The 12887-nt window shown below is 37.2% G+C and overlaps 1 protein-coding gene across 3 annotated transcripts in view; it reads right to left on the bottom strand.

Moving 5' to 3' along the window:
- LOC149797881 (muscle-specific protein 20-like) overlaps positions 1-12887 on the bottom strand; it is a 61284-nt gene that overhangs the window by 24741 nt on the left and 23656 nt on the right. For all 3 annotated transcript variants that reach the window (XM_089962904.1, XM_089962905.1, XM_089962906.1), the window contains exon 2: positions 8467-8531. In XM_089962904.1, coding sequence (XP_089819030.1) covers positions 8467-8517 — 51 coding nt within the window. In that variant the 5' untranslated portion in view covers positions 8518-8531. The remainder of the gene's footprint in view (positions 1-8466; positions 8532-12887) is intronic.

Here is a 12887-nt window from a genome sequence, read left to right as displayed (position 1 = left end):
TCAAAAAGGTTTTCTCCATCCCACCAATTTTCTCAATCTCAGCTTTCACCCCGCCCCCAACCTCAACCCCCCACATAATAACACCTGAGACAAGTGAGATTACACCATAATGTAATTATCTGGACAATTCAAAATGATGATAACGTTACACCAATGGATGGTATTCAAGGGGTAATGTTGTTGTTGTTGTTGTTGTGGGGTTTAACGCCATTTTTCAGCACACGATAGGCTATACATGGCAGCCAGTATTAATGGTGGAGGAAGAACCCGGAAAACCCCAGAAAGAACCACCGACCCACAAGAAGCTACTGGCAAGCTTTCTCACCGGGGTAATGTAATTATCTGGACAATTCAAAATGATGATAATGTTACACCAATGGATGGTATTCAAGGGGTAATGTAATTATCTAGACATTTCAAAATGATGATAATGTTTTATACCAATGGATGGTATTCAAGGGGTAATGTAATTATCTGGACAATTCAAAATGATGATAATGTTACACCAATGGATGGTATTCAAGGGGTAATGTAATTATCTGGATTATTCAAAATGATGATAATGTTTTACACCAGTGGTTGGTATTCAAGTGGTAATGTACATGTAATTATCTGGACATTTCAAAATGACGATGTTACACTAATGGTTGGTATCTAATGGTTGGTATTCAGAGAGATATTAATGTTACACCATTGGATGGTATTCATGTGGTAATGTAATTATGTAAACATTTCAAAACGATGATAATGTTACACCAACGGTTGGTATTCAATGGGTAATGCAATCATCTGGATTATTCAAAATGATGATAATGTTACACCATTGGTTGGCATTTGAGGGGTTTAAAATAAAAGCAATCATGTGCATTATTCTGAGTACTGACATAGTACTTTAGTAAATAACCATTTCATGCCAAAGCATATGTTATGACAACTGATCTTCTCTACAATTAGTAATAATCAAGGTTAAAAAGCCGTGATTGTTAAAGAATATCTGAAATACAAAATTACCCAATGGCAAAAGAATTTCTGATTACATGTATCTTGCAATAAATACTGAGCAAAAGTGAACATGATAATGATCAGTTGAAAAGAAATTGAATTAAATCTCTCTAACATAGCTGTATTCCCTTTGAATTTTTATTCTGCCAACTTTTCCTAACTTAGTGTAGTCACTTCATGCAAAACCTTGTAACATGGCAGTCTAAATGAAACAACAGTAAACCATCCTACTCAAAGTTGCATCCTCATATTTGTGACATCGGGCTAAAATTTTATTGCTACTAGTGGAGAAAAGCTTAATTTTTTGTTTGAGACTTGAGTCTTATTACATACTGACCGTAAAATGTTATTGGAAACAGAATGATTATAAAGCATTTCAGTCCTGTAGTTTCAGCAATGTCTGTATTAGGAAAAACCAATTTGTTTCTGGGGCATAGTCAGCATAACATGTGACACATACATCTGAGATTGGCCAACCAAAAAACAAATAAAAGCATTACAAGTCTTAAGAAGAGACATATAAAAAGGTTATATCTAAGGTCAAATAATAATGCAGAAAATTTTGCATCATATCACTGAGTGAAATAGTTGGGCATCCAAATGAGATCTTGTTACACGTTGAAAACATAATGGTTGTCTCTTGGTTTACTGTATATAATCACTAAATATTGGCCACAGTGATGATAATCTGACTGTAAAGAAATAAATACCAAATCAAACCTAATTTTACGTTACAGAAACTATGTCTCTGTTTTTGTGTGTAGAAATATGTACAAAATTTGATTTACTAATGATCTGCATTCCATCACTCAATAATTTTTTTCATTAAACAGTGATGGAAGTGATTATATACACTCAAAGAAAATCTTTGACTTTTTGAGTGAATGCAGATTATATAAATTATTTTTAATGGATGTTTGAAAGATTTTACATTGGTTTTGTTTTATATACTTTTTAAAGAATTTTAACATCTTTATCTTTTATATTCTGTCTTGTGCTTAAAGTTAACATTTATTTGGTTGGATTTCTCTTCCTAGGGTTATTTGGCAATTCTCCAATTTTTATTTTTATTGGCACCATATAGTCACTCATGTGCTGATGTGCCATTAAAAGGTACTACATACATATCCAGGACTCATTTTCAACAAACACACCTGCAAAACAGTGGCTGTTGAAAACACAAGTTTGAAATGTTAAGCTCATGCTCATGGTATATAATCAATCAATTCCTTCACACAGTTCACATCAAAATACCTGTCTCACAGAGTGGAAGTTGACATAATAAAAATGTGCTCCACAGCCAGCGGACACTAGAATGGTATGCAATCAGGTTGAAATTTACCACTCAGAAAGTGTACACAAGTCAGATATGTGGGACTGATAAATGATTGGCACAATAATGACTCGTCCCTGCACTTTGTGTACTTTGTGTTGTGCAAGGGATGCCACTCTTAAATACTGGGTCCAATGTTCTTAAATTTTGTTTGTGAAGTTGTCATTCCATATTTTGCCATGCATGAAAAATAGGCTAATTTATATAACATTTGAAGTCAGTATATGGAATCCCCATTTGGAAATGGGTGACTGCAGGGTAGCTTTGGCTGCTTTATCTGCCCTTTCATTGACCTTTATAACCAGTACAGAATGTTTTTTCCAGACTGTATTGAGCACTTCATGCATTTGCAGAATCTGTGATAACAACTGATTGTTGGTTAGTAATTATTAGTAATGAAAATAGAAGCAATTGCTTAACATTTCAACTTGCATTTTTCACAACTACCATTTTTAAAAAATGTGTTAAATCGCAGCTCTGGGTATGCATGTAGTACCTTTTGATGGCACTTCAGCACAGTGGTGGCTGTGGTGCCAAATTGTTGTTGTTATTATTGTTATAGGGTTTAATGCCATTTTTCAGCACAAGATAGGCTATACATGGCGGCCAGTATTAATGGTGGAGGAAGAACCCGGGAAAACCCCGGAAAGAACCACCAACCCACAAGAAGCTACCGGCAAGCTTTCTCACATATCCACATTGGCCGAGCCCGAGACTCGAACCTATGCAGATAGAGGTGAGATGGCAGTGATCCATGATGGAGAGCACTTTAGACCACTCGGCCACTCGGGGCCCCTGTGGTGCCAAGTAAAAGTAAAAGTTGAACCTGCACAATAAAGAATTGCACAAACACTCAATGGAAGAGAAAACCTTCCAAATACATTTTAATGAGAAGTACAACAAAAAAATAATATAAAGAATAAAGATGTTAAAATTCTCTAAAAACAGATATATAAATTAAAGATATATGTAATCAGTGTAAAATCCTTAAAAAATTGGGATGAAATTATTTATACAAACTGTGTTAACTCAAAAAGTCAAATATTTTCTTTGGTGGTACATCATCATACAATTCCTCTAGAGAGTTTGCCTCAAAATACTTCTGTTTCACAGGATTCAATGTGACACACACAGCAAGAATGTGTTCCACTGTTAGTGGGCACTGACATGTTATGCAATCTTGCTGAGGTTCACCAATCAGAAAGCATGCATGAGTCAGGTATGTGTGATTGATATATGACTGGCGCAATACTGCCTCAGTTCTATAATTTGTCTTATACAGGAGATGCCAATCTCCAATAATGGGTCTGATGTTCTTAATTTTTGTATGTGGAGATCTCATTCCATTTTTTGCCATGCATGAAGAACATTTGAAAATCATTAAATGGAATCTCCCATTTGGAAACAGGTGACTGCAGGGCATCTTTGATTGGTTTATCTGATCCCCAGCCGAGTCATACCAAAGACTTACAAAAATGGTACTAACAGCTGCCTCGCTTGGCGCTCAGCATTAAGAGGTTAGTGTTAGGACTGGTTGGCCCAGTGTCAGGATAATGTGACTGGGTGGGACATTATGCCACTTGTGTGCGGCATGACGCCCTAGTGCTAGACATCACTAAAAACTGCTACATGCAGATATCGTAGTGATATGACTGAAAAATTGTTAAAAGCTACATTAAAAATCCAAATCACACACACACACACATTGCTTTATCTGATCTTTCATTAACCTTTTCCCCCAAAATAAATATCTGTATGAGCACATCATGCTTTTTTAGTGTCTGAGACATTACCCGGTTGCCAGATTTAAAGGTTTTGCAAGGTTTTTGGTGTGCAAAGGGAATCCAAGAAAATGATGACATTTGGTCTTTTGTGAAAAATTTCAATGCAGTTCTTTGATCTGAGTAGGGCTGTAATTTCCGCAGTAAAAACAGAGACTTTATCTAGTGAATGGGTCAAGATGGCACCATGGGATGCTGCAACGGCAGATACAACCTTGTCACCATCTTTCTAACCATCGGTATAAATGGACATATAGCTAAAATAGTAGGCTCTGATTTCATTTAATTTACGCTCACAAAGGAGAGGATTCAATTACGGTAAATATAATTTTGGGAGGTGGCAATTTGGGAACTGATTTTGCAGTATTTCCAACAACAATTTTGTTTTTTCTCTAAGAGAAGATGAACTCATGCCCGAAGCATGGTTTTCTGAGTGTACAAGGTGTAGTATTTGGGCCTAAAGATGACATCCTATGCAGGATTAGATGTTGTTGTTGTGGGATTTAACGCCATTTTTCAGCACACGATAAGCTATGCATGGTGGCCAGTATTAATGGTGGGGGAAGAACCCGGGAAAACCCTGGAAAGAACCACCGACCCACGAGAAGCTACTGGCAAGCTTTCTCACATACGCACATTGGCCGAATCCTAGACTCGAACCCACGCAGACATAGGTGAGATGGCAGTGATCCGTAACGGAAAGCGCTTTAGACCACTCGGCCACTCGGGGCCCTTCAGGATTAGATGGATTAAGACATAGTTTGGTAGTATACTGACAAGCCAAGTTTTGTTTGTCTGAGATAATATGATGGTTAAATAGCCTCAACATGCTGATCCATAGGCAGCATTCAATCATACTAATAACCTGTGTAACCAGAGCAAGACTTTCCAATCTGCTCCCAAATCTAGGTCTGCCATTATCTGTGTTATTTCCAGGTTGTTTTTTTTTACATTCGTCCCTAAAGTATCTCATATACGAAAAGCAAGTTAAAACTTCAGTCTCCATTGCAACCATAAGGAGATGTACCTGTAAATTCAATGCAACTGGCAATGGTGCACACGAACAATTTCAGATTTAGACATTCTGAACCTGTTTTCTTCTGTCCATTTTGGAACTCTATCTGTACATGACATAGACTAGTATATGTACTCTTTGATCCATAGCATATAAAATAGTCATCAGCATAAAACACTCAGTTAAGGCATGTCTATTTTCATGTTGAATAGGGTGACTGACAATAAGCTGCCATAAGGTACACTCATATCCTGAGGCTTGCTTTCTGAAAGGGAGCAGACAATCCTAACTCTTAAACTGTTATTCCTCAAAACATTGGAAATTAAGTTTGGCAGGCAACTCATTAGATTGAGGATGAACACAACATTTATTATATCACACTGTCAAGTGGCATCATAACCTTTCTCTAAGTCAAAAAAAGAGTCCCTAGAAGGAACTGGTGCTCTCCTTGGTGAAAATAATTTCCAAGAATTCATAAGACCATTTCTTCCTCTTAACTATTAATTGTTGAAACCATCTCTAATATTCTTCAGCAATAAGAAGATTTTAAAATAAACAGCTATGTTGGACATACTGGATGTCAGATAGCCACCATTTTCATTTAGAATCAAGCAAACATTAAAATAATTCTTTTTGGTAAAATCTGATGTCATAATTGTTATCCATTCAGTAGTGACAAGATTTTCAAGACAGCCATTGCATCAGCCAATGTAGGATGTACAACTGGCACGATTTTTATGGGGTCAGTTGCTTAAAGGCTATGTCTATATACATGTAGCCATCCCTTTGGGAGAAAAAGAGATAACAAAAGTTTCAATATAGCCACCATGATGGCCATATTAATGGTTAGTTTTTTGGTTTTTTTTAGGACTGACTAGACATCAAAAGAACTCTTTTGATGAAAGCCCCATGCCAAAATGACTTTCCATTTAAAAGTAGCAAAATCAAACTTGTAAAGATGACCATGTATTGGATGTCAGATCCTCACCATTTTAATTTAGAATCAACATTGTAAGAAAAGTCTTTAAGTCGAAATCCAAGGTTGATATAACCATTCATTCAGAAGAAGTAGTGATGACAAGATTTTCAAACTGGTCACTATGGTGGCCATATTAAATAACAGATAAGTACAATTTTCAATTAGGACTACCTAAACATCAAATGCAGTCTTCTGGTGAAAACATTATTTCATTAAGACTTTTAATTCAGGAGTAGCAGTGCTAACAACATGTTCATGTCTATGACACAGAGAGCAAAAAACAAAAGGAAAAAAACAGCAACTATATATTATTTCTTTATGAAAGCTTCACTAATATGTGCTTCAGGTCAGACAAGATGGTCTGTTGTGCTTTTCTGGGATCTGAATCCACTCTGACTGTCTGATAGTAGTTTGTGTTAATTAAAGACATGAGAGTAGTCCATCATTTATGGTCAGTTCTTTGCTTTTGTTTAGCAGTACATCGAGTTCTGAATCAGTTAAGTATTTCTGGTCCTGCTGAAGTGCCACTGGCTCAAAAAGTAGAATTTGTAATTTTCTGAGAGTGAAAGGTTTATAAACTTTATTGAAATCCACTATGTCATCAGATCTCAAATGTAGGGGAACTTTTTCTTTCAGAGTTTTGACATGGAGGAAGTTTTCTGATTAATTCTCTTGTGAAGGTTTTTTGATAATATTTTTGTGCAGTGTAATTGACGATTTCAACAGATTTCCTTATATGTTTAAAACAACTGCTATAATTTTAGCCAATGAATTTTCCTATCATATTCCATAAAGATTCAACAGAGGGGCTAGATTTCAAATTTAATAGAGGCGCTAGATTACAACATCAACAGAGCTAGATTTCAACCTCAACAGAGGAGCTATATTTCAATCTCAACTGAGAAGTTAGATTTCAACCTCAACAAAGGAGTTAGATTTCAACCAAGAGACACAGAACCATCATTTTATTTCTTATTAGTAGAAGAAACGTTTGCTCTGTATAGGTGGTATTTATTCATGTTTTTAGCCATTGGATTTGCACTGAAATGATTCAGAACATTTTTTCATTCCCAGATTGTGTCTTCACACGTAACATCAAACAGGGTTGACACATTTAGGAATCGCCAAAGTTACTGGTATTGTATCCCCAGTAATATCCTGGAATATCTTTGTAAATAGGGATATTAGTTCAAATACACTGATAAAATGATCTACTGTAAGATCAGATTCGCACAGGGATTGAAATGTTTCCCAGCCTGCCTTGTTCAATTTCCATCTCTGCCAAAGGCCTGCAAATTTGAGAATATTACATCCTAACTAGTACAGTGGTTGCTGCCACACCAGTCTTCACCAACTTTCAAAACGAAGTCACGTAAAAGAGATGGATTACAGATGGCTAGATCAAAGATAAGATGGATATGACCTTATCTTTAAAAAATCAAAGATTATGCTCTGTCTTTTATCTTCTTCCTTCATACATTGTTTCAATATGAAATTACCTGATCTGAGTCCCTTGACATTCTACAAGTGCAATCAACAATAATCTAATACACCAAATCTAATAGAATTCTGAGAAATAAGGCCTTCAGAGCAGCAACAATCCAAGTTAATCAGACGCACTATCATTTTTTTTAAATAGGCATTGATTTTGCTTATAATCCAACTCATCTAAGATCTTGATATAAGCAAATATTTTCAGCATGATCCCATATTGAATAAAAATATGACAGTTTTCACAAACTCGACCACTAAGATGCAAGATCACCTCACTATTACGTGTGGATGTCGCTTATAATCAACTGTCATGACACAAGCTTACATAGCAAGTATGATCAAAATCTGTTCAGAGATATGTTATCTTGAGTGCTCACAAACACAGACATTAGATGCAAGATAAACGACATTAATGTGTGTATGTCGCTCATAATGGAACTCGTCCAAGATCTTGATGATTAAAGCTTACATAGCAGTTCTGATTAAAATCTGATCTTCAGTGACCTCTGACCTCCCGAGCTCAGCCAGTCAGACAAAAGATCAGCTCATCAACATGCGTTAATATCCCTCATACTCGAATTCACTCGAAGGTTTGATGATACTAGCTTACGTATGTCATCAAAACCTGATCATATGCTCAACCAATCCGATGCAAAAGTATCCTCATTAATCTGCAAGGATATCTGCACTAATCGAACTCATCTGTGAGCTTGATGACACAAATTGCATAACAATTCTGATCAGATATCGTAAGCTCACCTAGCCTTTGGCCAGGTGAGATAAAATTGAAGATAAGAACATTTTATAACTGTGAGGTCCTTTTATAATCTTCTGCAAGAAGAAATCAAGAAGAATATTTCACCTTATAATTTACTTCTGCTGTGAGCCCGTAACCTAAAGGTCTGTATGCCATCTTTGACGTCTTAACTGCAAAAGAAAACAGAAACAATTTAGTTTTCTTTCTTTTTAAGAAAGCTAATTTTACAATAATTCTATTCGTGTGGTTCATTATCATGTGATATACCTTCTCTTGTTTGAAAAGGTCACTGATTAAAAAAATATATAAAAAATGCTGTCCTTGTAAACAGGGACGGTGTCATAACATTCAATTATCAATCGCCTGATCAGCAGTGATATCAAACTGTGAGATAAACTGCTTCTTAATTTATATTTAAAACATGCATAGACTTAAATTCAGATTTCTGAATGGTACAATCTGGGTATCAGACTCGGTGAAACTTCTTTTATGGCACATGATGGGTTCATTGTTACAGTAAGAAGAAAAAAAAGTTCCTTAATTATGCGCGACAAAGGAAGTCGTGGCTTTAACCTTTGACCTTGAGCAACCATTGAACTAACTCAAACGTGAGGGTTTTGCTCAACTCATCGTCCGACATCTACCTAATAGCCAAACGTCCGTGCAATTTCGCCAAGAATACCTTAAGGAAACAAAATGGTTCAAGGTTTCACCAGTGTTTGTATATTCTTCCATATCTGATGGACATAAGCATTGTTTGTCCAATATTAGGCCTACAAGGCCGCTATGTCAGGTCGCGTTGTCAAAGTTGATTTAATATATTTATTTTTTTTTTTTTAAAATAAAGCTGTGTAAAGTGAGATAAATCTGTAATATAAACATCTGATTTGGATAACTAAAAGCATACACAAAGAAATAGAGAGGATTGAACTGAAACTCACTTCTTTAGCATTTCCCAATATATTTTAAGCAATGTTTAATAACTCTAGAAACCATGTTACATGAAGCCACAGTGCAAGACAAAGTGTAACACAACCTACAACTAAAACGCAACTTTAGTGGGAAATAGTTATGATTGAATTAAATTTGTTTTAAATTTGTTTAGAATAATACTGGATAAACTAATACAGAAGGTCGTCCTGACCCATTTTGGCATGCAACACACCTTCCCCGCATGGTGATGCAACGATATAAGTTTGATCTCACATGGTGTGCTGAATCAACATTTGCAGTTTAGAAGACGCCCGGATGAACGGACAAAATGGGTCGCCAGTTCCGCCTGCTTATATAATTGGGGGCAATTAAAAACAAGGGTCCCAACTGTCAGAATATATATATATTTTACTAAAGTTTAACGAAATTATTTACAAAAATAAGGGCATAATTAATACACATAGATCTACCTCATAAGATCGTGATAAAATACATATATTCACCAAGTTACCGAAAATTGCCAATAAATACACCATTTTAAGAAGAAGCTTGCAAATCACGTTCAAAATCATCTGAGCTCACTCGTTCTAGAACCTCAGACTAAAAGATTATTTCCAAGTTGGAGCAAACTGAAATCTAAATTCGTTCTCCAGAATAGTAACAGACTCAGCCCTAAGAGTGGTAACAAACTCAGCCCCCAGTGTGGTAACAAATTCAGCTACCGAAGTGGTAACAAGCTCAGCCCCAAGAGTGGTAACAAACTCAGCCCCAGTGTGCTAACAAATTCAGCCCCCAGTATGCTAACAAATTCATCCACCAAAGTGGTAACAAACTCAGCCCCATGAGTGGTAACAAATTCAGCCCCCAGTGTGCTAACAAATTCAGCCCCCCCAGTGTGGTAACAAACACAGCCTTCAATGTGCTAACAAATTCTTCCACCAAAGTGGTAACAAGCTCAGCCTCAGGAGTGGTAACAAACTCAGCCCCCAGTGTGCTAACAAATTCAACCAACAAAGTGGTAACAAATTTATCCACCAAAGTGGTAACAAACTCAGCCTCAAGAGTGGTAACAAATTCAGCCCCCAGTGTGCTAACAAATTCAGCCCCCAGTGTGGTAACAAACTCAGCCTTCAATGTGCTAAGAAATTCATCCACCAAAGTGGTAACAAGCTCAGCCCCAATAGTGGTAACAAACTCAACCCCCAGTGTGCTAACAAATTCATCCACCAAAGTGGAAACAAGCTCAGCCCTACGAGCGGTAACAAACTCAGCCAATCAGATGCATAATTACCCAATAAATATGTGTAGATCCTGCTCATAATTAAATGCATCCAAAATTTAGATCATATAAGATTATTTGACAACTTTTAGCAAAATCTGCACATGAACAGAGTCGCTAGTGTTGACAAGCCCTTCCAATTTAGATGAAAGATCAACTCAATAATAGGCGTAGATCTCACTCGTTGAAAAACTTTACCGAGATCCTGTCCAAGTTTTATCAAAAGAAAACCAAAAATATGACTTTAAGAATGGCACCAAGCTCAGTTAACCAGCTGCAAGACCATCTCATAAATACACGAGGATCATAAACATTATCGAACCCTCGGTGGTCTTGATGATATAAACCCCATTTCCAAGTTTTATCAAACTCCGACCCGATTTAGTCCCTACAGACTGGTAATTATATCAGCTAATCCAACGCAACGCCACCTCATTACTATACAGTCTCGCTCATTATCATCCGAAAGTTCGACGTATTTAAGCCCTACTCCAAGTCTGATCAAAATCTGACAAACAAACATGGCATCCCGAGTTGTAATATTAACTTACGTCATTGGAAGAACACATGATCAAAGTTTCAAATTTATTTCTTATTTACAATTATTACTCATCTTCATGTCCATCTTAAGTTTGTATTTGACTAAAAGGCGCGCTGCGAAACGTCGCCTCCGGCGCGCCGCCTCTCCCGCTCATACTTAGCGAAATGACTCCACCCGCACCCAGTCTCCACCCCATGCATAGCACCTTGAGCGGTAACACTTATCGCCACCGTTTATGACCCCGCCCTGCTGGTGCTGCTTGGGTTAAAATGCGTGTGCACATGCCGAATATTGCACCACGCTTTAGTTGATTCATGTAGGGCGGGGGGGGGGGGGGGGGATAGTAAGCGTCATGTTTCACTTGATGTAAGTTTATGTTTTTTTTAATCATTCCTTTCTCGGATAATAGTATTTCAGTGTAAAACATTAACATCGATCGATTTAAATTATGAAATTAAAACCCACAAATGCCAATTACAGCATCATTAAACAGTTTTCGGTTACAACCGGGTCTTAAGCTACCTCCTATCAAAATAAAACCCCAATAACCTCTATCATGTAGACAATTTTAACCTCGTCACTGAATGGAGACAACGATTCATCTAAAAGACGTGCACGGCAAAGCAGACTCCTCTAACGATTACCCGCTTTATTCGTACAGCAAGCCAAACAACACATGCGCACGTCGACACAGCGCGTTAAAATTCTTACACTTTGTGATTTTTGCCCCCAAAAGAACCTATATTGAACATAATTCGAAGAGATTTAAGATCTAAGTGACATTAGCTTCCCAAACCTACATTAATAAAGAATAAGTGGACCATGAAAAGACCTATTTCTCACGCGATCACTCACAATTGCACAAACAAAACCCCAGAGCTATGAAAAGCTGAGGAACTGTTCATATGCATTGCAGGTCACGACTCAATCTCGAAGCAGTCAAGCACAACTGTGTTTCTGCACTAAAGCGTCCCCCCCCCCCGCAAACAACATGAAACCACGCATTACTGACACAAACCTAAATCGTAACGGAGAAACATGCAGATACAGAATGAACGTCTCTCATGCGGGGATCAAACTCGTTATCGAATTTATTCGAGCTCTTGATGAAAGTAGACCCATATTCCAAGTTTGATCAAAAATTGGATCAGATATGTGGGCTTCAGAATTGCAACAAAGTCAGCGCATCAGACGCAAAATCCTTATTAAGCGTGAATCTCGTTATGAAACTCGTCTGAGATCTTGATGATATACGCATACACTATAAGCTGGAGAAGAGATACATGGCCTCCACATTGGTAATAAGTACATCCAAATCAGATACAACATCTCCATATTGGTAACAAGTACAGCCAATCAAATGCAGCATCACCTCATTAGTATGCGTGAATCTCGCTCATTATCGAACCCATGTAACATCTTGAAGATGTAAACCCGATAAAAATTAAATCAGAAGTATGGCATCAAGCTTTGTAAAAAGCTCCTATCTCAGGGGTCGGCAACCTTCAGCACGTTAAGAGGTTTTGTGTGGCACGCGAAGGACAGCCAAACATCTCGATTTTAACTGTTATTATATCACTGGTGGCACACGCTCATTCATTTCGTAATTAATCCGGAAAAAAAGTGGCACGCTATGTAAAATAGGTTGCCGACCTCTGTCCTATCAGATGCAACATCACTTCATTAGTACGCTTGAATCGTGCTTGTTACGCAATACGTCCGAGATCTATATGACAATGCCTATATTCCAAGTTTTACATTAAACTAAACGCG

The sequence above is a fragment of the Sinohyriopsis cumingii genome, chromosome 6 (genome assembly GCF_028554795.1).
Source record: "Sinohyriopsis cumingii isolate HCF-2022 chromosome 6, ASM2855479v2, whole genome shotgun sequence".
In the NCBI taxonomy this organism is placed as follows: domain Eukaryota; kingdom Metazoa; phylum Mollusca; class Bivalvia; order Unionida; family Unionidae; genus Sinohyriopsis; species Sinohyriopsis cumingii.
Note: the sequence above shows the minus strand (reverse complement) of the source record. Positions and strands in the feature narration are given on the sequence as shown.